Source organism: Benincasa hispida, chromosome 1 (assembly GCF_027475165.1).
Source record: "Benincasa hispida cultivar pf3 chromosome 1, pf3_genome.v1.1, whole genome shotgun sequence".
Lineage (NCBI taxonomy): Eukaryota > Viridiplantae > Streptophyta > Magnoliopsida > Cucurbitales > Cucurbitaceae > Benincasa > Benincasa hispida.
In genome coordinates this window covers 92,960,815-92,981,608 of record NC_143478.1, presented here as the reverse complement: position 1 = coordinate 92,981,608, position 20,794 = coordinate 92,960,815, and the positions used below count along the sequence as shown (strand labels likewise).

Here is a 20,794-nt window from a genome sequence, read left to right as displayed (position 1 = left end):
AGATTTATTAGAACTATAAGGACTAAAATTGAACAATTGAAAGTATATGGACTAAAATTGAATAAACTTTAAAGTATGAGATCAAAATCGTATTTTAGCATATTTTAATTCATGGATCCCATACAATTCTCAAATACATTTTTTTAAGGAAAAACAATAAATAAAAGTAATATGAAAATTCTTTTGTATTACAATAATACGAGTGGGATAACTTTCCTTATTCACATACAAATCTCAAATACAATTTTCTTTTACGGAGAACAACGGGAATGTTGCAAGGTTGTCAAAAAAAAAATAATAGTGAAATTAGGTCCATAATCTACGGATATGGATTTTACAGAAAATGGCAAAATAACAATTCCAACCCAGTTGAAACAGTTGGATGACCAAAACGTCCTCACAATTAAAAATGCGTGATTGCATTTGATTGTCATCTGATTGTCAATAATATCAATTACTATCTTATTGTTGTCTTATTACTGTTTGATTGCTATTTCATACCGATTGTTATCTTATACCGATTGCTAATGGTATTGATTTGCTAGCTAATTGTTGTCCATTTATTATTTGATATTGATTGTTCTCTTATTGTCAATTACATCAGTTGTTATCTGGTTGTTGTCTGATTACTATCTGATGCTACTTGTCAATGATACTAATTTCTATCTTATTGTTGTTTGATTACTATCTGAGTACACTGACAATGATATCGATTACTGTTTGATTACTATTTATTTGCCTTCTATTTGGCTTGGGATGTAATCAAATCGTTGGTAGCTTATGATATTGCATTTTGACTACATTCATTGGTAGCTTATGTAATCAAATCGTTGGTAGATGAAGCTTACTGGCAGCAGCAGCCAACGATCGATGGAAGAGCGGCAGAACAACGAAAGCAAGCAACCATTGATCGGCGACAACTTGGAGACTGGAATGTGAGAGCGAGAGAGATGACTGAAAAGGAGGTTTAGGAGGAAATATATTTGAGGGTAAAACGGGAATACAATAAAACTATAAATAGACTGAGTTTTTTTTTTTTTTTTTTATATTTCTGCCAAATCTGAAAAACTCAAGCTGCATTTATTATTCCCCTAATTAGTTTTGCCCTCTATTATAATTTCCCAAAACATAAATAAAAGTGATAAAAAAAATTTTAGGAAGGAATTACAAAAACCACCCATAAATACTAGTATTTACGATTATACCTTCAAACTTTCAATCATAAAAATTAATTCCTCAAACTTATATAAATGTTGAAATTGGACCCTTAAACTTACATAATCGTATAAATTGGAGAGTTCAATTTTTAACCTTTTTGGAGGTTTAATTTATAAGTTTGAGAGTTCAGTTTTAGCACTATTATAACCTTGAGGATGTAATTCCAATTATTGACGGGTGGGTTTTACAATTTGAACTTTCCTTTCACACTTGGAAAATTGCATTAAACGTGTAAAACTCAGACGACTCTGCCACGTTTTTTGTTTTTTCAATAATGAATATTCATTAATGGTGGTTGTGCCATTTCTTTTCCTACATAAATCTTCATCTCAGATTCTCTTTCTATAAAGCTGCAGCCCATAAAATTCTCAAAATAGGAAGAAAAAAAATATCATTTGGGTCATTTTGAATGAGAATAATTTAGATGGATTTGGGGATTGGGAGTTCATTTAGAAGCAATGGAAGTTTCAGAAATATGGATGGATTTTCAAGATCTTCATTGCGTGAAGAAGATGAAGAAGCTCTTAAATGGGCAGCCATTGAAAAGCTTCCAACTTTCAAACGTTTGAGGAAAGGTTTGGTTACAAGTTTGAATGGTGAAGCCAATGAAGTTGATATACTCAATCTTGGGTTTCAAGATAGGAAGAATTTGATTGACATGTTACTTCAAGTTGCTGAACAAGATAATGAGAAGTTCTTGATCAAGTTGCAGAATCGTCTTGATAGGTATTTTTTTTTTCTTTTCACTTTTTTTCCCATTCTCTTTTTAATCTTTCCACTTTTTTTTTCATTATCACTAATTCGATTAGGGGGTAGTTTTGAAACATTTATGAATAGGTGAAGATAATATATTGTTTTCTCGTGGTTTTGTCATTTTCTTGACTGGTTGCTATTGTGGATGAAAATATCGTGGACATGTCGATATATCCACTGATATATCTGTAAATTGAAAGGTTCGATATCAATATTAAATATTCATGTATATCTCCAATATCTTAATTTTATAAACTAATAGTCCAACATGAATATAAATATGATTACTAATAACAATAATCATAACTTAGTTTTGGAGTAAAAACAACTTAATTATTAATCTAAATAAATTTTATAAATTTCATGACTTACATAAATATTCATTGATATCAATAGGGTTTTTGAAATTACAAGGTTGATTGATACCCTTGAACTTTGTCATTTGTTTAAAAAATATACCTCTAAACTTTTATAAATGTTAAAAAATCGTTGGCGTAGAAATTATTTAGAATTTTGGATGGAAATTGAGATATGAAATGTGTAGTAGTGAGACCTTGAATGAAAATTATGATCACCACATTATTTTTGATCAACGCCCGATTTCTTCTTTAAGTTATAAAGAATTTCTACTCCAACGGGTATTTTTGAAACATTTATAGAAATTCAAGGAAAATTTTATAAATTTGAAAGTATAGAAGTATTTTTTTAAATATTATTTGTTACAGTTTAGCTTTAAGTTTTTGACCGATGTCTACTTTACAAATGAATATATATATATATATATATATATATATATTCTCTCCCCAATCTTTACAAAATTGTTATGGTCAGAAAATTTGAAGGTTGATGGATGTATTAAATTTTTTTAATTCGTTAACTTATGATTTAATTTTCTAATTTTTTAAACTGAGATTTACAGTGTTAATTTATTTATGTAATTTTCAGAGTTGGAATCGAAGTTCCGACAATAGAGGTTCGTTTTGAGCATTTGAATGTGGAAGCAGAAGGTTATGTGGGAACTAGAGCTTTGCCAACACTTCTTAATTTCACCCTCAATATGGTTGAGGTAAAATTATTATAATAATTAATCAATATTAATATTTATCATAATCTTAATTAAGGATTTTATTTATTTCTTTAATTGCTGATGGGTTGACTTTGATTTCCTCCAAAGGCTTTCTTGGGTTACCTTCATATGTTTTCCAGTCGAAAGAAGCCTATAAAAATCCTTCATAATGTCAGTGGAATCGTCAAGCCTGGAAGGTAAGCAAAACAAAATTAAAAAAAAAATTTAAAAAAAAAATCCAAATTTACAAATTACTTAGTAATTTTGGTTTACTTTTTTATTAGATTAATGCGTTTGATTTTTAAAAGGATAATTGTTTTAAATGATAAAACTACTTAAAATATTTTGAAGCATTAAAAAATATTATTATCTATCAATATCCGCGATAGACCGTACTAGACATCTACCATTGATATAAATAGATTTCTATCACTCTTTATCGTAGTGTATCACAATCTATCATTGATAGATTGTGAAATTCTGCTATATTTGTAAATAAGTAGACTCATTTTTTTTTTTTTCAAAACAACATATTTTTAAAAATCAACCAAGTTTCGAAAAAAAATTAGGTTTAAAAAATATATATACACATATACAGAAAAGGTACTTATACTTAAAATTCTAAGTGTTTTGTTAATAAAGGTAAAAAAAATTGTAATTGAAAAATGGAAAAAAAAAAGCATAAATTCTTGAAACAAAATTATTATAAACAGGGCAAAAGGGATGGCCAGTAAACTAGTCAAACCTAATGAATTTTGTATAGGAGCAATGATTAGGTACAGTCCCATATGCTTCCCACTTCTTTACCACATAAAAAAACTTTAAAAAAATTAATTTTTAAAAAAATAAAAACTAGCACGTGATGGTATCATATTGTACTATATTTGGAATACATTAAGATAAGTGCATCCATAGAAACACATAAATTTTTCTCTTGGTGCAGCAGCAATAAATTGAAGTGAAAATGAAAGTAAAAGGAAACAAACTATTTTTTCCTAAATTATATAAAATACCTTTAATCTTGAGGTAAGTTTTGAATATACACTAAATTTTGAAAAGTTTTAATTTTTACTATTAGAATTTTAAAAATTTGTTAAAAAAAATATTTTTAAGCTTTGAAATTTGCAAAAAAAAAATATATATATCTTTTCTCATAAAAATAAAGGATAAAAATTGGCTATGATATACAAATTATTATAATCGTAACTATTTATTTCATCTTAAAAATATCATTATAATTATTTACATACATAAATTAGTACGTCACTTTATGTAAATGATTTCACGTCTATTTTTTAATTTTATATACTAGTTAGTCTAGTTAATTTTTAATCTTAGCTTAATAGATTTTGTTTTAATATAGAAAAAACTCTGCAAAATGTATCTTTTAAAACAAATTTCAAACTTCAAAATAAAAATGAAACTTTTTAAAAATTTTAGAGGAGATTTTGTATAATTTAACAAAAGAAAGAAAAGGAAAATAAATTCTACATCATAATTATTTTCTTGTTTCTATTCTCTTTAATTCTTTTGGCAGAATGACACTGCTGCTGGGTCCTCCTAGCTCTGGAAAGACCACTCTTTTATTAGCACTGGCAGGAAAGCTTGATCCTCAAATAAAAGTATATAATTTTTCTACCCCTCATTTTTTTAAGTCTTCATTAAGATATTTACATTTTATTTTAAACATCAATATAATCGTAATGTGATTTCATTAATAAATAAATCATAATTTACCTCAATCGTAAACGTAATTAGATTGTTTTTTATTATGTTTATCTAGAAGGTTAGAATTATGATTCTGTCATATTTACTGTTACCGTTATCATTTATTACAGTAACAATAATTATAACGGTAATGGTAAATGTAACAATAAATGTTATCGTTCATACTTTTTATATTGTTATAGTAACCGTAACAGTAAAAGTAATGGATGCTACATAATTTTCAAACAAAACCCGACTTAGCACCCTCCATTCCTGGTCTATTTTCCATATTATTATTTATGAATTACGTTTAACAAATGTGACCTTAGTGCAAAAAATTTATGATATTTTTATCTTTTCTCTAAACTTTGATAAATTTACTTTTATTGATAGTATTAGTGTTTGATCTCATAAACATTTTGCATTTTAGATAACTGGAAGGGTAACCTACAATGGGCATGGAATGAAAGAATTTGTACCCCAGAGGACTGCTGCCTACATCAGTCAATATGATCTTCATATTGGAGAAATGACTGTTAGAGAAACTTTAGCTTTTGCTGCACGGTGTCAGGGCGTTGGCTCACGACACGGTTAGTTTTATATTTAATATGTCCACACTTAGTTTGATAATGATTTTGTTTTCAGATTCATAAAAAAAAAAAAAAAAAAAAAACGACGACTAATTTTGTTGTCGATTTTGGACAGAAACGTGTAAGTGAAAATAGTATTTATAAATGTTTTTTTTAAAGATAAGATGGGTTATAATTAATATTAATTTTTGGTTCATATTCTCTTCATTTAAGTTTTAGTTACTAAGATAGCCTACTTTTGCAGACATGCTAGCAGAACTGTCAAGAAGAGAGTTTGCAGCAAATATAAAGCCTGATCCTAATATTGATACTTTCATGAAGGTTAGACATTATTAATTTGTATTAATTACAACTTTGTATTAAATTCATTATCATACTTGGAAGTGAAAAAAAAAAAGAAAGTGGATTTATAGTATGTTTGAAAAAACTTGTGAAAAATGGCTTTTTAAACCAAATTAATTTTTGGGAAAAGTACATTTTAAGCTTTCATGTTTTGAAGAATCTATCCATTCTTTTAGTCTTTGAATTTTCCAATTTTACCTGTGTAAGAATAACTTTAAAAAGTCCTTCTACTAATCTTTTTTTATTATTTTAAATAATTATTTAAAATTTAAATTAGAAAATAGTTTAAAACAATAATTTTAGAAAAGAAAAGGTAATTTTTAAAATTATTTTTCTAATTTAACATGTCATATAAATTATTTAAAATAATAAAAATTACTTCAAGGACCTTTTAAATTTATTCTTAAATATTTGGGATTGAAACACTACATTTTAAAAATTAAAGGACTAAAAAGGTAGATTTTGAAAATAAAGAAACTAAATGCAAATATTCTTAAAATTCGAAGACTAATAACGGTTTTTTTTCTTAATCTTGTATAAGTATCTCTCAATTTAAAATGTGTTTAGTTTAATTTCTTAAATGATTTTAGATGATACAAATGTTTTTTTTTTTTTTTTTTTTTTTGTTTAGAAAAACATAATAAATAAAAAAACACTTAAAAAAATTGGATGAATTTAAAAGTCATGTTTAGATAACTTATGTCTTAAACGTTCTTTAAAAACAAGTTCTAAATTAATCTAAATTCGTCAAAGCAAAAAGCATTTTTTTTTCCACAAGTAATACAAACACACTATTATTTTCCTTTTTTTTTTGGTTTTTTGATTGATAATGTTAGTGATACTAATTCAGATGAGGAGTTTTATTTTCAGGCTGCTGCAACAGAAGGTCAAGAAGAAAGTATGGTGACAGATTATATCCTAAAGGTAATACATATATTGGATTTTATTCTCATTTTTCATATTAGTTTTTTTTTTTTTTTTTTTTTTTTTATAATCAATTTGAAAGAAAAATTAGGCCACCCAATAAAGAAATTCTAATTTCTCATCCAAATTTGTATTTTATTCTCTTAGATGACCTAATTCATCTAATAACATATTAACAGATATAACACAATGTAAAAATTTTGTAGATATAGTAAAATTTATATCTAGCTTTTGAAGTCTATCAATAACAGTGATAGATTATATTGCCAACAAGAGTCTATTAGCAATTGAGTTTATTAAGGATAGATTTTGCTATGTTTGCAATTCTTAATTATTAGCCCTAAAAATGCTACCCGTTAAAATTGCCCTAAATTGAAACTTTGTAATGAAATACTTAATGATATGCTCATGATTATCATGTAGATTTTGGGACTGGATGGATGTGCTGATGTAATGGTTGGTGACGAAATGATAAGGGGGATATCCGGAGGACAAAGAAAGCGAGTTACTACAGGTAACTAAACGAGTTCATAGAAACCATGAGAGTTATGACCGGTTTGATAACAATTTTGAAGGAAGAAAAAAACAAAATAGTTATCAAACGAGCTTAACAAAGCTGTTATATTAAATGAAATTACACGCACAGGCGAAATGTTAGTTGGGCCGGCGAGGGCTTTATTCATGGATGAAATATCAACGGGACTCGATAGCTCGACGACATTTCAAATAGTAAATTCATTGAAGCAATGTGTACACATTCTTAAAGCAACAGCAGTTATTTCACTTCTGCAGCCAGCACCAGAGACTTATGAGCTTTTTGATGATATAATTCTTCTTTCGGATGGGCAAATTGTTTATCAAGGTCCTCGTGATCAAGTGCTTCAGTTTTTTGAATCTATGGGGTTTGTTTGTCCTGAGAGGAAGGGAGTTGCTGATTTTCTTCAAGAGGTAAGTTTTATTTTTCATTATTTTTATGTTGTATTATGAAATTAACTAAATATATATATATGTTGGAAATCTTATGAAAATTAAATACGTAATCGAAGTTGTAGCTCAATTGACATAAAGAATAATTATCGACTAAGAGATTAGAGATTTCAATCTCTTACCCAATGTATTGTTGAACTCAATCCAAATCAAACTCTAACTTGAATACTAATGTAATACGCACATTTAGAAAAGTTATATTTATCGTATATTTGAAAAAGAAAAAAAGTATTCATAGGAGTGGAATTTATATGTTTGTCTTTAATTTATGAAGGGTTATTAGGCCCCATTTGATACGGTAATTATTTTGTTTTTGAAAATTAAGTTTATGGACACTATTTCTACTTTTAAATTTCTTCTTATGTTATCTACTTTTCACCAATGGCTTAAAAAACCAAGTCAAATTTTGGGAACTAAAAAAAGTATTTTGAAAAAATCGTTTTTGTTTTTAAATTTGGTTAAAGAATTCAACCATTGTACTTCAAAAAGATCATTATAAGAATTATGAATAAAATAGGTTTAATTTTCAAAAACAAAAACAAAAAACCAAATGATTACCAAACGGGACCTTAGATTTTAGTTTTTGTTTTTGAAAATTACACCTATTGACACATTACTTCCACCTTCAAATTTCTTTCTTTTTACTAAAGGTTTAAAAAATCATGCCAAATTTTGAAAACAAAAAAAATAGCTTTTAAAAAGTTGTTTTTGTTTTTTTAATTTGTCTAATAATTCAACCATTTTACTTAAGAAAGATACAAATTATTGTAAATAGTGGAAGGAAATAAGCTTAATTTTAAAAAACAAAAAGAAATGCTTAGACTTTATTTATTTATCTTTATTATTATTATTATTTTTAGAAAGATATTGTAATTAAAATGTAGGGTGGGGAAATCGAACCTCAAACCACAAGATTGATTGTATGAACACTATGTCAAATGAGCTCTTTATTTTTCATACTCGTTTTCTTGGAAGTTCCAAGTTTGCTTTATATTGTTTATAAAGTTTTAGTATACAAAATTTTTAAGAGAGTTTTCTAAATTCTTCTCCAAATTCCTAATCCCCAATGCTGAAACTGTGTTTCTTAATTAGCAGAAATTTCAAACTTTTCCACACTCAAGTGATGACATCTCTTTCAAATTTCAATTTATTTCTTGAATGATGAAGTTTATGTCTATTTAGTCCACCAAATTTTAAAAGTATCTAATAGGTCTCTAAACTTTCAATTAAAAAAACTTCAAAATAAATTGATCTATTAGATATAAATTAAAATTTTATGTTTGCTAGAATCCTAAATTTTCAATTTCGTGTCTAATAGGATAAAAGTTTAGAGACTAAATTTGTAATTTTGAAAATTTAGCACCAAATCGATACCAATCCTTAAGTTCAAAGAATAATTTATAATTTAACCTATAATTTATCCATTAGCCACATTTGACATCCACCCATAAATGAAAGATACCAACTTGAGTATATAGATCGATGATATTGTTAAGACAATAACAACTAAATAGAGTCAAAATACCGAACATAATTCAGTTGACTAAGACATTATATCATTGACCAAAAGATTAAAGATTCGAATTTCCGCTCGATACTAATTTTTTTACAGGTGACATCAAAGAAAGATCAAGAGCAATATTGGAAAAACAAAGAGGAGCTTTACAATTTCATTACTCCTCTTGAATTTTCTGAAGCATTTCAATCATTCCATGTTGGCAGAAAACTTGGAGATGAACTTGCCATTCCTTTTGATAAATCTAAGAGCCATAGAGCTGCTTTGACAACCCACAAGTATGGTGTTGGAAAGAGACAACTCTTAAAAGCTTGTTTCTCTAGAGAGATTCTACTTATGAAGAGAAACTCATTTGTCTACATTTTCAAACTCTTTCAGGTAACTTTCAATAATAATTTTCTATTTTGAGTATGTTGTTTTGTTATGAAAGGATTGTGACCGAATAAAGCAAGATTGCATCTACATATATTGAGAAAAATGATGAGGGAAAAGTTCGTTTTTTTACCCTAAACTTGACTAGTTTGAATCAATCTTAACCCTAAACTTTTAATTTTATTAATATAAACCTCAAACTTGAATGATTCTATTAATTTTACACTATCGATTACATCGCATCAAGATTAAAATCGATACAATCTATAAAGTTTTAAGTTTAAAATTGATGAAATTGAACATTTAATGTTAAAATTGTGCAACCCGACAAGCTCAGGGTAAAAAAAAAAAAAAAAAAAGAAAGAAAAAGAAAAATCCTGTAATAATAAAGGAGAGGAGAAAGAATAACAGAATTATTTTACCTGGAAAACTTCTTAATAAATATGATTAAAAACTACAAGCAATGATAGAAAAAATCCACGGTATAAAATAGGGATTTTTTTTTCTTTTAGAGTAAGAAAAAATTCTCTTTATTTTATCTCTCACGTTTTCTCACTTGATTTGAGATGGTTTGGTTAAATAATCTTGGTCATGGAACAAATCCAATAGTCTCAAATCGACCTTGAACAATATAAAAAATTGACATTTAGTCGATGTGAAAGATCTAATGACCATAAATTTATCTTGAACAACGTGCATGATTCTTTGGCTATAAATTGGCCTCGTAGGAAACTTCTTGAACAATCTTGAATATGATATTATTTAACATTTTGGATGTAGTCTAATTTAGTTAAACTTGATTGATGATATGTTACCTGACAAAATCCTTACGGTTAGTCTATTGACTTTTTAGCTTTTGGACTCAAAAGAGATTTAACCTAGTATGAGAGTAGGAAGACGATCATGTGTTTGAAATCGTTCAATACGATGTATCTAACACAATTACTTTTTTGAAATTTTCAGCTATTGGTAATGGCTCTAATTACAATGAGTGTGTTCCTAAGAACTGAGATGCACCATGATACCATTGTGGATGGAGGAATATACACTGGTGCTTTGTTCTTCTCGGTTATTATGGTTATGTTTAATGGATTATCAGAGCTATCATTAACAACAATTAAGCTTCCTAATTTCTACAAACAAAGGGATCTTTTATTCTATCCTGCCTGGGCTTATTCTCTTCCTAATTGGATCCTCAAGATTCCGATTACTTTTATTGAAGTTGCTTTGTGGGTTGGAATCACTTACTACGGCATTGGATTTGATCCAAACATTGAGAGGTTAGCTAATACAAAAGTGTTACTGTTTTTGTTCATTATTCTGTTCCTTCTTTTTGATGTGTGAATATGAATGAGAATAAAAAATGCTGCAGGTTTTTCAAACAATTCTTGGTGCTTTTACTAGTAAATCAAATGGCTTCGGCTCTATTCCGATTCATTGCTGCATTGTGTCGGAATATGGTCGTTGCAAACACGGTCGGTTCTTTTGCACTTCTGACCCTCTATGCACTCGGCGGTTTTGTACTGTCTCGAGGTACGGCACTGCTGCACATAATAAATCCAATGGTTAAATTAGAAGTATGATCTTTAAATTTTCATGCTTGTGTTTAATAGGCTCTTCATCTTTACAAAACATTAATAAAATTCTAAACAACATACTATACAACTTTACGGTTTAGTGGCCTATACGATATAGAATTGAAAGTTCAAGAGTTGAGTCAAGATTTTTCATAATGTTTAAGAACTTATTAGATGTGACCTCGAAAATTCAGAAACCGAACTTGTTATTTAGCCCTACGAAATGAAGCTCGTACGTGGATTACGATCTTATTTGGGTTGTTTTGTGCAGAGGACATTAAGAAATGGTGGACATGGGGCTACTGGATTTCACCAATAATGTATGCTCAAAATGCTGTAGTTGTAAATGAGTTTCTTGGAAAGAGTTGGGCACATGTAAGTCTTTGAATTCTCTTCTTAGAAAGGTTTTGTTGCATAAGTATCTTCTCTATTTTCAAATCATGTTTTTATTTTTATTTATTTATTTTGTTTTTAGGAAGCTTTAGGATTTGTGGTTTTGAAGTCACGTGGATTCTTCCCAAATGCATATTGGTATTGGATTGGTGCCGGAGCATTGCTTGGTTATGTGTTTTTGTTCAACTTCTTCTTCACTTTGGCATTGTCGATGCTCGACCGTAAGTATCTTGACCTAAATACGACTTTATAACACATATATTTTCATACAAGAGCTTCATATTAACATCTTCGTTTTGATTTTGTAGCATTTGGGAAGGGTCAAGCTGTTAAATCAGGGGAAACAGAAAGCATTGACAATGGTGACAAAAGAGGTATGAAAAAGTTGTAACTTGAAAGTGATAAGTTAGGTTTCGTTTGTTAATCATTTTGTTTTTAACAATCGTGTTTGTTTTCTTGTCATTTCCTTACCATGATATTCATCATCTTCCTTGAAGAAAGATTTGAATTCATGGCCAAATTCCAAATTTCAAAAACATTGAGAACAATTATTGGGGCTTGTACTAATTTCAGGGACTGAAATGAATGTTCAAGACAATACCCAAAGGAGAAGAGGAATGGTTCTTCCATTTGAGCAACATTCAATTGCATTTGAAGATATCACATACTCTGTCGACATGCCCAAGGTAAATCCGATCAAAGTCAGACTATTTTGTTGTTAGGGACAATGAACTTAAATATTTTCACAATGATACAATATCGTCCAAAATTCTCATAACTTTATTTTTGGATTCATCCCTCATTCTCACTCATATCATCCTCTTATCTAGTCAGTATGAAGCTTTGGTCGTATTCCAAACATCTGTCAACTTCTTAAATCGACTAATTTCTTATATGCCCAACTCGGAATTGAAAAATGTTGAAACATAATAGAAAATTTGAAAAGGTAAAACATTCAATAAGTCTATTATTTTGCTATCCTAATGATGTGAGATGGGGTTTTGTAGGAGATAAAAAATCAAGGTATTGTAGAAGACAAATTGGTACTACTGAAGGGTATAAGTGGGGTTTTCAGGCCAGGGGTCTTAACAGCTCTTATGGGAGTGAGTGGTGCTGGTAAGACAACACTAATGGATGTGTTGGCTGGTAGAAAAACAGGAGGATACATTGAAGGAAACATCAAAATATCTGGTTATCCAAAGAAGCAAGAAACATTTGCTAGAATCTCAGGTTATTGTGAACAAAATGACATTCATTCTCCTCATGTTACCGTCTACGAATCCTTGCTCTACTCGGCATGGCTCCGTTTGCCTCGTGACGTGGATTCCAAAACTAGAAATGTAAGTTCAACTATGCCAATCTCTATCGAAGTTATCAATGTCTTAACTAGTACAACTGTATTCATATATAGTAGATAAAGATCGCGATGAGTAGTTGTTTCCTTGTGCCTTCTTTAATTGCAATGAACGAAAACAGATGTTCATTGAAGAAGTTATGGAACTTGTGGAATTGAAGACATTGAGGGATGCTTTAGTTGGGTTGCCAGGCGAAAACGGTCTCTCGACCGAGCAGCGCAAGCGACTCACAATAGCAGTTGAGCTTGTAGCAAATCCATCCATAATATTCATGGACGAGCCAACCTCAGGGCTTGATGCTAGAGCTGCAGCAATTGTCATGCGAACAGTCCGAAACACAGTGGATACTGGAAGAACTGTTGTTTGCACCATTCATCAGCCGAGCATCGACATCTTTGAAGCTTTTGACGAGGTGAAGGACTAAAAAAGAATAAACATCTCTAAAGCTTTGTTTCATAACCATTTTGCTTTATATTTCTAAAACAAAAAAAAAAAAAAAAAAAACAAGTCTTTTCAAAATATGGTATATAACAAAATAAAAAAAAATCTATAGATGAAGTAGTGTTTATAAGCCTAATTTTCAAAAACTAAAAACTAAATGTTAGGTGGTTATCAAACTAGACCTAAATAATTCAAAAGATTATGGTGATTCTATTTCTTGCAGCTTTTCTTGATGAAACCAGGAGGCCAAGAAATATATGTTGGTCCATTGGGTCGCCATTCTTTTCATCTAATAAAGTACTTTGAGGTAGGATTATTAAGTCTTAATAATACTCTAAAAGTACTTTTTTTCCCCTATTATTTAATCTTCTATACATTTGTATCTTTATTCTCAAGGAAATCAAAGGAGTTGCTAAAATAAAGGATCAGTATAACCCTGCCACATGGATGTTAGAAGTAACTTCCCCAGCACAGGAATTAGCTTTAGGGGTTGACTTCACTGATTTGTACAAAAATTCAGAACTTTATAGGTAATTCAGCAATTTGCATAAACATCATGCTCGAGAAATCGTTGAAAGTTTGTTAACGTCCTAACGATGTTTTCAAAAACATTGAACAGAAGAAACAAGATGCTGATCGAAGAATTGAGTAGCCCAACTCCAGATTCAAAAGACCTATATTTTCCAACTAAATACTCGCGATCACTTTACACACAATGTGTAGCTTGTTTATGGAAGCAACATTGGTCTAACTGGCGCAACCCGTCGTACTCTGCGGTGCGATTGCTCTTTACTATCGTCATTGCGCTGATGTTCGGAACAATGTTTTGGGATCTTGGTTCCAAAAGGTTAGTTTTTTGCCACACTACCCAATAGATTCTTGAACTTTTAATATTGTGTATTAACATTTACAGAGTATTATTGAAAACTAATAAAGATAATACTAAAAGTTCAGGGACGAAACTTATGAAACGAAAACTGAACATTGTGAGTTGTGTAATGAAGGAAAAGACGACAAGATATATTCAATGCTATGGGATCAATGTACACTGCAACTCTTTTCTTGGGAGTCCAAAATGCTTTCTCTGTGCAACCAGTGGTCGCCGTAGAACGAACCGTATTTTATCGCGAAAGAGCAGCAGGAATGTACTCGGCCTTATCATACGCATTTGCAACGGTAACGATGTCGTTCCCATTTCGAACTTTGTATCCATGTACAACATATAAGAAAAATAATCCCCTTTCATTTTTACAGGTGCTGATTGAACTCCCATATGTTTTGGTCCAAGCAATGATTTACACTGTTATAGTGTACTCAATGATTGGATTTGAATGGACTGTTGCTAAGTTCCTTTGGTATTTTTTCATCATGTACTTCACTTTGCTCTACTTCACTTTTTATGGGATGATGGCTGTGGCAATGACACCAAATCATCACATTGCTTCAATTCTCTCCTTTGCATTCTTTGCATTGTGGAATCTCTTTTCAGGATTTGTAGTTCCAAAACTGGTATGTTTTCGTTTCCGACTTCGAGTTTTTCGTTTCAGTGTTAAATTGTTATGATTTTGATGACTGAACTATGATTGCTAATTTGTTTTGTTTTGTTCTTCTTTGAACTGACAGAGGATTCCAGTGTGGTGGATATGGTACTATTGGGTTTGCCCCGTGGCTTGGACTTTATATGGATTGGTGGCTTCTCAATTTGGAGATGTGAAAGATGTGATTGAAACTGGTGTAACAGTGGAAGAATTTGTGAGATTCTACTTTGGTTTTAGACATGATTTTCTAGACATTTCTCTTTATGTAGTTGTTGGATTTGCTGTTCTTTTTGCTTTTGCATTTGCCATCTCTATCAGCATTTTTAATTTCCAAAGAAGGTGATAATTTCTTCTTCTTTTTTTGGAGGGGGAGGGGATTGTATAGTGTTGTATAAGTAAAAGATTTTGGAGATCATTGTAAAAGTTATTGATAATAGTTGGTATAGGTCATTTATAACGTTCATGTTTCTTGTTTCGTGTTTCATGTTTCATGTTTTCTATTTTCTATTTTTTTTTAAGAATTAGAAAAAAGCTATATTTGGTAAGTATTTCTTGTTTTTTCATCATGTACTTTGCTCTACTTCACTTTTTAAGAATTGAATGGACTGTTACTAAGTTCCTTTGGTGTTTTTTTTAAGTAATAAACAAGAATAAAAATTGTTTGATAACTAGTTCTTGTTTGGTAATTAATTCGTTTTTTTTTTATTTCTCTTTTTAAAGTTTAAATAAAATTTAGTTATTACTAAAGGTTGTTAATTTGTTGTACTCTAATAGTTTGTTAATTGTTCTACTCTAATATTAGAGTTTATTAATTTGTTGTATTCTAACTACTTTGACTAGAGTTAGTTTTAACTCTAACTACTCTAACTAGAGTTAATTTTATTCTTTTTGTATCTTATTTGTTGTACTCTAACTAGAGAATTATTTTTTATTAAAAGACTCAATGCTTTAATATGGTATCAGAAGTGAAACGCAAGATCTTCTCTTGAGTTTTTTCCGTATTCCCCTTTCGATTCTTCCCGCGCCTCCTTCAACGATGAACTTCTCGCTTTCCATTTTCCTTCTTTCCTTGGAACTCTCTGCCATGGCCGGTGAATACCCGGTCCCCTCTCCACGAAACCCTAACGTTCCCACCACTTCTTCTACCTTCGACTCCTCATCAATGCCGCTTAATCCTACCATTCTTGAACAATACACCAACCCCTATTTTCTTCACCATTCCGGCAGTACCAATCTGATTCTTGTGTTCAATTTACTCACTAAAACAATTTATAGATCTTGAGTCGAGCAATGGTCATCGGTCTCACTGTGAAGAAAAAATTGGGATTTGTTGATGGATCTATTCCACGTCCAACAGGTGATTTGCTTGGTTCTTGGATTATCTGCAATGGTGTAGTCACCGCTTGGATCCTTAATTCATTATCCAAGGAGATTTCTGCAAGCATTAACTTTGCTGATTCTACTCACGAAATATAGGTTGACCTCCAAGAACGATATCAACACAAGAATCGTCCAAGAGTCTTCCAACTTCAACGTGAGTTATCAAATCTTTCTCAAGATCAAACTTCTATAATTGCTTATTATGCAAAATTGAAAGCTCTCTGGAATGAATTAGCTTCTTACCAACCAATGTGTTCTTGTGGTCGTTGTACCTGTGGTGGTATCAAAGATCTTGTTCAATACTTTCAAACTGAATATTTAATGACCTTTCTCATGGATCTCAATGATTCTTTCAGTCAAATTTGAGCCCAGTTGCTACTAATGGAACCTGAACCAACCATCAATCGAGCATTTTCCTTGATTATTCAAGAGGCAGAACAATGTGCAATCCCATCCCCTGCCATGACACCTTCCATTTCTTTCACTACTACCTTCATGGTCAAGAACTCTTTAACAACCAATGGAACTACCACTAATTCATCCAATCGATCAAATACATCTAAGAAGAAAGATAAACCTATTTGTTCTCACTGCAACATTTATGGCCACACTGTCGACCATTGCTATACGCTTCATGGCTATCCACCCGGCCATTGACTTCATGAGAAAAATCCTTCATCCGAGAAGGCTGCCCCATCTAATTTGCTCTCTTCTATGACTTCTGAATAGTACCAGAGGTTATTGTCATTATTACAGTCTCATTTAGCCAAGACCAAGACTAAAAATGAATCAGCTGCCACTACCTCACATATTGCATATATGTCCCAACTCCCATGATTCTTTTATTACATCTGGTGCTTGGTTTTTCAATAGCTCACATATGTTATCAAGAGGATGCTTTTATATCTCTTATGCCTGTTGCAAATGCTTCAGTTTCTTTGCCAAATTAGTCTAAGATTGTTGTCCAATATATGGGAAATGTAAAGTTATCTTCTAACTTTATCCTTCAAGATGTTCTGTTCGTACCTGATTTCTACTTCAACTTGATTTCTATCATTGCTCTTACTAAACAATTACCTATTGCTGTCAAATTTGTTGAATCTTCTTGTGTGATTCAGGACAAGTTATCTTTGAGGATGATTGGCAGGGCTAGCTTGTGGCAAGGTCTTTACCTATTTCATCTTGAATAACAAGATAGACAGGTTCCTACAGATGTTGTTGTCTATAATACATCTCATTGTTCAGCTTCTATCTGGCATAATAGACTTGGACATCCTTCTCACAAACACTTGATTTCTTTAAAGAATTTGATATCTGCTGATTCTTTTCGACTTTCTACATATGAACCTTGTTTGATTTATCCTTTAGCAAAGCAAAAACGGTTGAGTTTCCATTGTAATCAGCATTTAGCAAAAAAAATGTTTGAACTGATCCATTGTGAGACGAAGGGCCCTTACCCTACTTCCACACATGCTGGTTGTCGTTATTTTTTTACTATTGTTGATGACTTTTCAACATATACATGGGTTTTCTTAATGAAGAACAAGACCAAGGTAAAATGTTTTAGGTCAGACAATGCTTCTAAGTTATCCTTTCAAGATTTCTTTTCATCCAAAGGTGTTGTTCATCAATTTTCATGTGTAGAATGCCCTGAACAAAACTCAGTGGTTGAAAGAAAACATCAACACCTATTAAATGTGACAAGAGCCTTGATGTTCCAATCCCGAGTTCCCAATCAGTTTTGGGGTGAATGCTTATTGACAGCTGCATTTTTTATTAACAGAACTCCTTCCCCTGTTTTAGACTGGAATACCCCTTATTTTCATCTTCACCAATCACATGTTGATTATTCAATGCTTTGAGTGTTTGGTTGTCTTTGTTTTGTTGGTTCTCTGCCTTCCCACAGATCTAAATTTCATCCACGAGCTATTCCATCAGTTTTCTTTTGATATCCTCCTGGAATGAAATGATACAACTTGTATGATATTGAAAACCAGAAGTTTTTTGTCTCAAGAGATGTGGTTTTCCATGAAACTATATATCCTTTTCACAAAATCACACATCAAGACCATGTTGTTGATTTATTTCCCGACCTTGTCATACCTACATCCTTTGACTATTTTGACAGTTATACAACCCATACTCCAGCAGCTAATGAACATAACCACATAGTTGATACATGCCCCAGCCACATCCCTAATTCTGACATGGATGCGCCCCATTCATTTCCTATTCAGACTGACAACTCTCCCTCAACCCACAACCTTTCTTCTACACAGGCCCCAACTGCTCTAGCCTTAATCTCACCTTCTAAACAAAACCAAATTTCACCAGATATGCCCTCACAAGTTCTCAACAACCAGCCAATCATGCTTAGACATTCTACTCAAGCCATTAACCTTTCTTCATACCTGAAAGACTACCACTGCAGTCTTCTACAGGTTCAACCACTTACCTCTTCAACAACAAAATTTCCTATACATAAATACTTTGGGTATGACAAGCTATCTTCTGATAACAAGCACTTTGCTTTATCAGTCTCCTCTGTTTTTAAACCTGATTTCTACCACCAAGTTGTTCCTCATGAACATTGGTGCAAGGCAATGACTGAAGAACGCACAACCATAAAAACAAACAACACTTGGTCTGTTGTCCTTCATCAAGTTAACAAACATTCCATTGGTTGTAAATGGATTTATAAAGTCAAGTTTAAAGCAGATGGAACCATTGAAAGAAACAAGGCTCGCTTGGTTGCAAAAGGGTATACCCAACAAGAGGGGCTCGATTATATTGAAACCTTTTTCCCGGTAGCAAAACTTGTGACTGTTAAAGTTTTACTAACCATAGCTGCCTCTCTCAACTGGCCCTTAGTCCAATTCGATGTGAACAATGCATTCTTACATGGTGATCTCCTTGAAGAGGTGTATATGGACCTTCCTTTGGGCTACAAGCATAATCTTGTTATATCTAAGGGGGAGAAACTTGTATGTAAGCTTCACAAATCAATCTACGGGCTGAAACAAGCCTCACATCAATGATTTGATAATTTTTCTCATGCTATTTTACAACTTGGCTTCAAATAATCCAAGAATGATTATTCTCTTTTTGTTCGTGGTAGTGGCACTTCTTTCATTGCACTTTTGGTTTATGTAGATGATATTATCATCACAGGTGCATCTACTGATGAGATCACTGGTTTAAAACAACTACCGAATGCCAAGTTAAGGTTAAAGGATTTGGGTTTCCTATGCTATTTCCTTGGGTTAGAGATTGCTCGCTCAGTAAAAGGCATATACTTGTCCCAAAGGAACTATACACTGCATCTATTAGAAGATTCAGGTTTTTTGGCAACCAAGCCATCTTCTATCCCTATGGATCTTAATGTAAAGTTACGCATTGATGAAAGTACACTGCTAGAAGATCCAAGTTTGTATCGTAGACTGATTTGGAAGCTCCTCTACTTGACTATATCTCAACCTGACATCACGTTTGTTGTCCACAAACTTAGCTAATTGGTTGCTAAGCCAAGACAATCTCATCTACATGCTATCCACACTCTTTTGAGATATCTCAAGTCGTCTCCTGGTCAAGGCATATTTTTACAAGTTTCTTCTTCATTTCAGTTGAAGGCTTTCTCTGATGCTGATTAGGCCTCGTGCCCTGACTCATGAAAATCTACTTCAGGCTTTTGCATTTTTCTTGGAGATTCTCTTGTCTCTTGAAAAGCCAAGAAAAAAAGCACTGTTTCCTGATCTTCTGCTGAGGCGGAATACTGTGCATTGGCTGCCACAACTAGTGAGCTATTTTGGCTACATCAGTTGCTATCCGACTTACAAATAACTTCAAATCTGCCAACTCTGATATTTTATGACAATGATGCTGCTATTCATATAGCAACTAATCCAATGTTTCATGAACGTACGAAACACATTGAACTAGATTGTTACTTTGTTCGTGATCATGTTGCCAAAGGAACCGTGAAGCTCATGCCAATTCGGTCTTCTTCCCAGCTAGCAGACCTCTTTACAAAATCTCTTTCTCCTTCTGTTTTTCTTCCTCTACTATCCAAGATGGGTGTCATTAACTTCCTCACTCCATCTTGAGGGGGACTATTAGAGTTTGTTAATTTGTTGTACTCTAATATTAGGTTTGTTAATTTGTTGTACTCTAACTACTTTGACTAGAGTTTTTTTAATTCTAACTACTCTAACTAGAGTTAGTTTTATTCCTTTTGTATCTTATATATATACCCACCTGTACACTTCAATAATATGATGAGGGAATTATTTTTTATCAAAGACTTAAGGCTTTAATAGTTATTAATTTTTTTTTAAAGATTAAAATATGTGAAAATGGCACACACCTCCTCCCTTCCCCCAAAGAAATTGTAAGATCAAGATACTCATTTGCCAAACAAATGGCTAATTTAAGGGATGTTTGGAGCTTTAACTTTGGTTGAGTTGAGTTGAGTTTTTAACCAAACGAAGTATTTGATCCACCAACTTCACAAGTCGGTGTTAAATAACTCAACTCCACCAACTTGAATATTTATCGAGGAACTTCATCTTCCTCTCTTTTTTCCCCCCTTCCTCTGACGTTCCCAATGACTCCACTTGTCAGCTACCATGGACGACC

The 20,794-nt window shown here is 31.6% G+C and overlaps 1 protein-coding gene across 2 annotated transcripts; it reads left to right on the top strand.

Moving 5' to 3' along the window:
* The first annotated feature begins 1,565 nt into the window (after positions 1-1,565).
* On the top strand, positions 1,566-15,242 carry LOC120070966 (pleiotropic drug resistance protein 1-like). 2 transcript variants are annotated; one of them, XM_090309897.1, is made up of 24 exons: positions 1,567-1,944; positions 2,917-3,037; positions 3,146-3,234; positions 4,575-4,659; positions 5,175-5,334; positions 5,579-5,655; positions 6,547-6,600; positions 7,024-7,114; positions 7,247-7,548; positions 9,200-9,481; positions 10,439-10,755; positions 10,848-11,008; positions 11,324-11,427; positions 11,528-11,666; positions 11,754-11,819; positions 12,019-12,131; positions 12,453-12,785; positions 12,922-13,212; positions 13,465-13,548; positions 13,638-13,771; positions 13,861-14,088; positions 14,246-14,417; positions 14,496-14,750; positions 14,865-15,242. In XM_090309897.1, exons 1-24 carry the CDS (start codon positions 1,643-1,645, stop codon positions 15,120-15,122), a joined length of 4,218 nt encoding a protein of 1,405 aa, XP_090166023.1. In that variant the 5' UTR covers positions 1,567-1,642; the 3' UTR covers positions 15,123-15,242. The 2 variants fall into 2 exon arrangements, with proteins under 2 accessions (XP_090166019.1, XP_090166023.1); XM_090309893.1 differs by having other exon boundaries at positions 1,566-1,944; positions 14,246-14,750.
* The last annotated feature ends 5,552 nt before the right edge of the window (positions 15,243-20,794 follow it).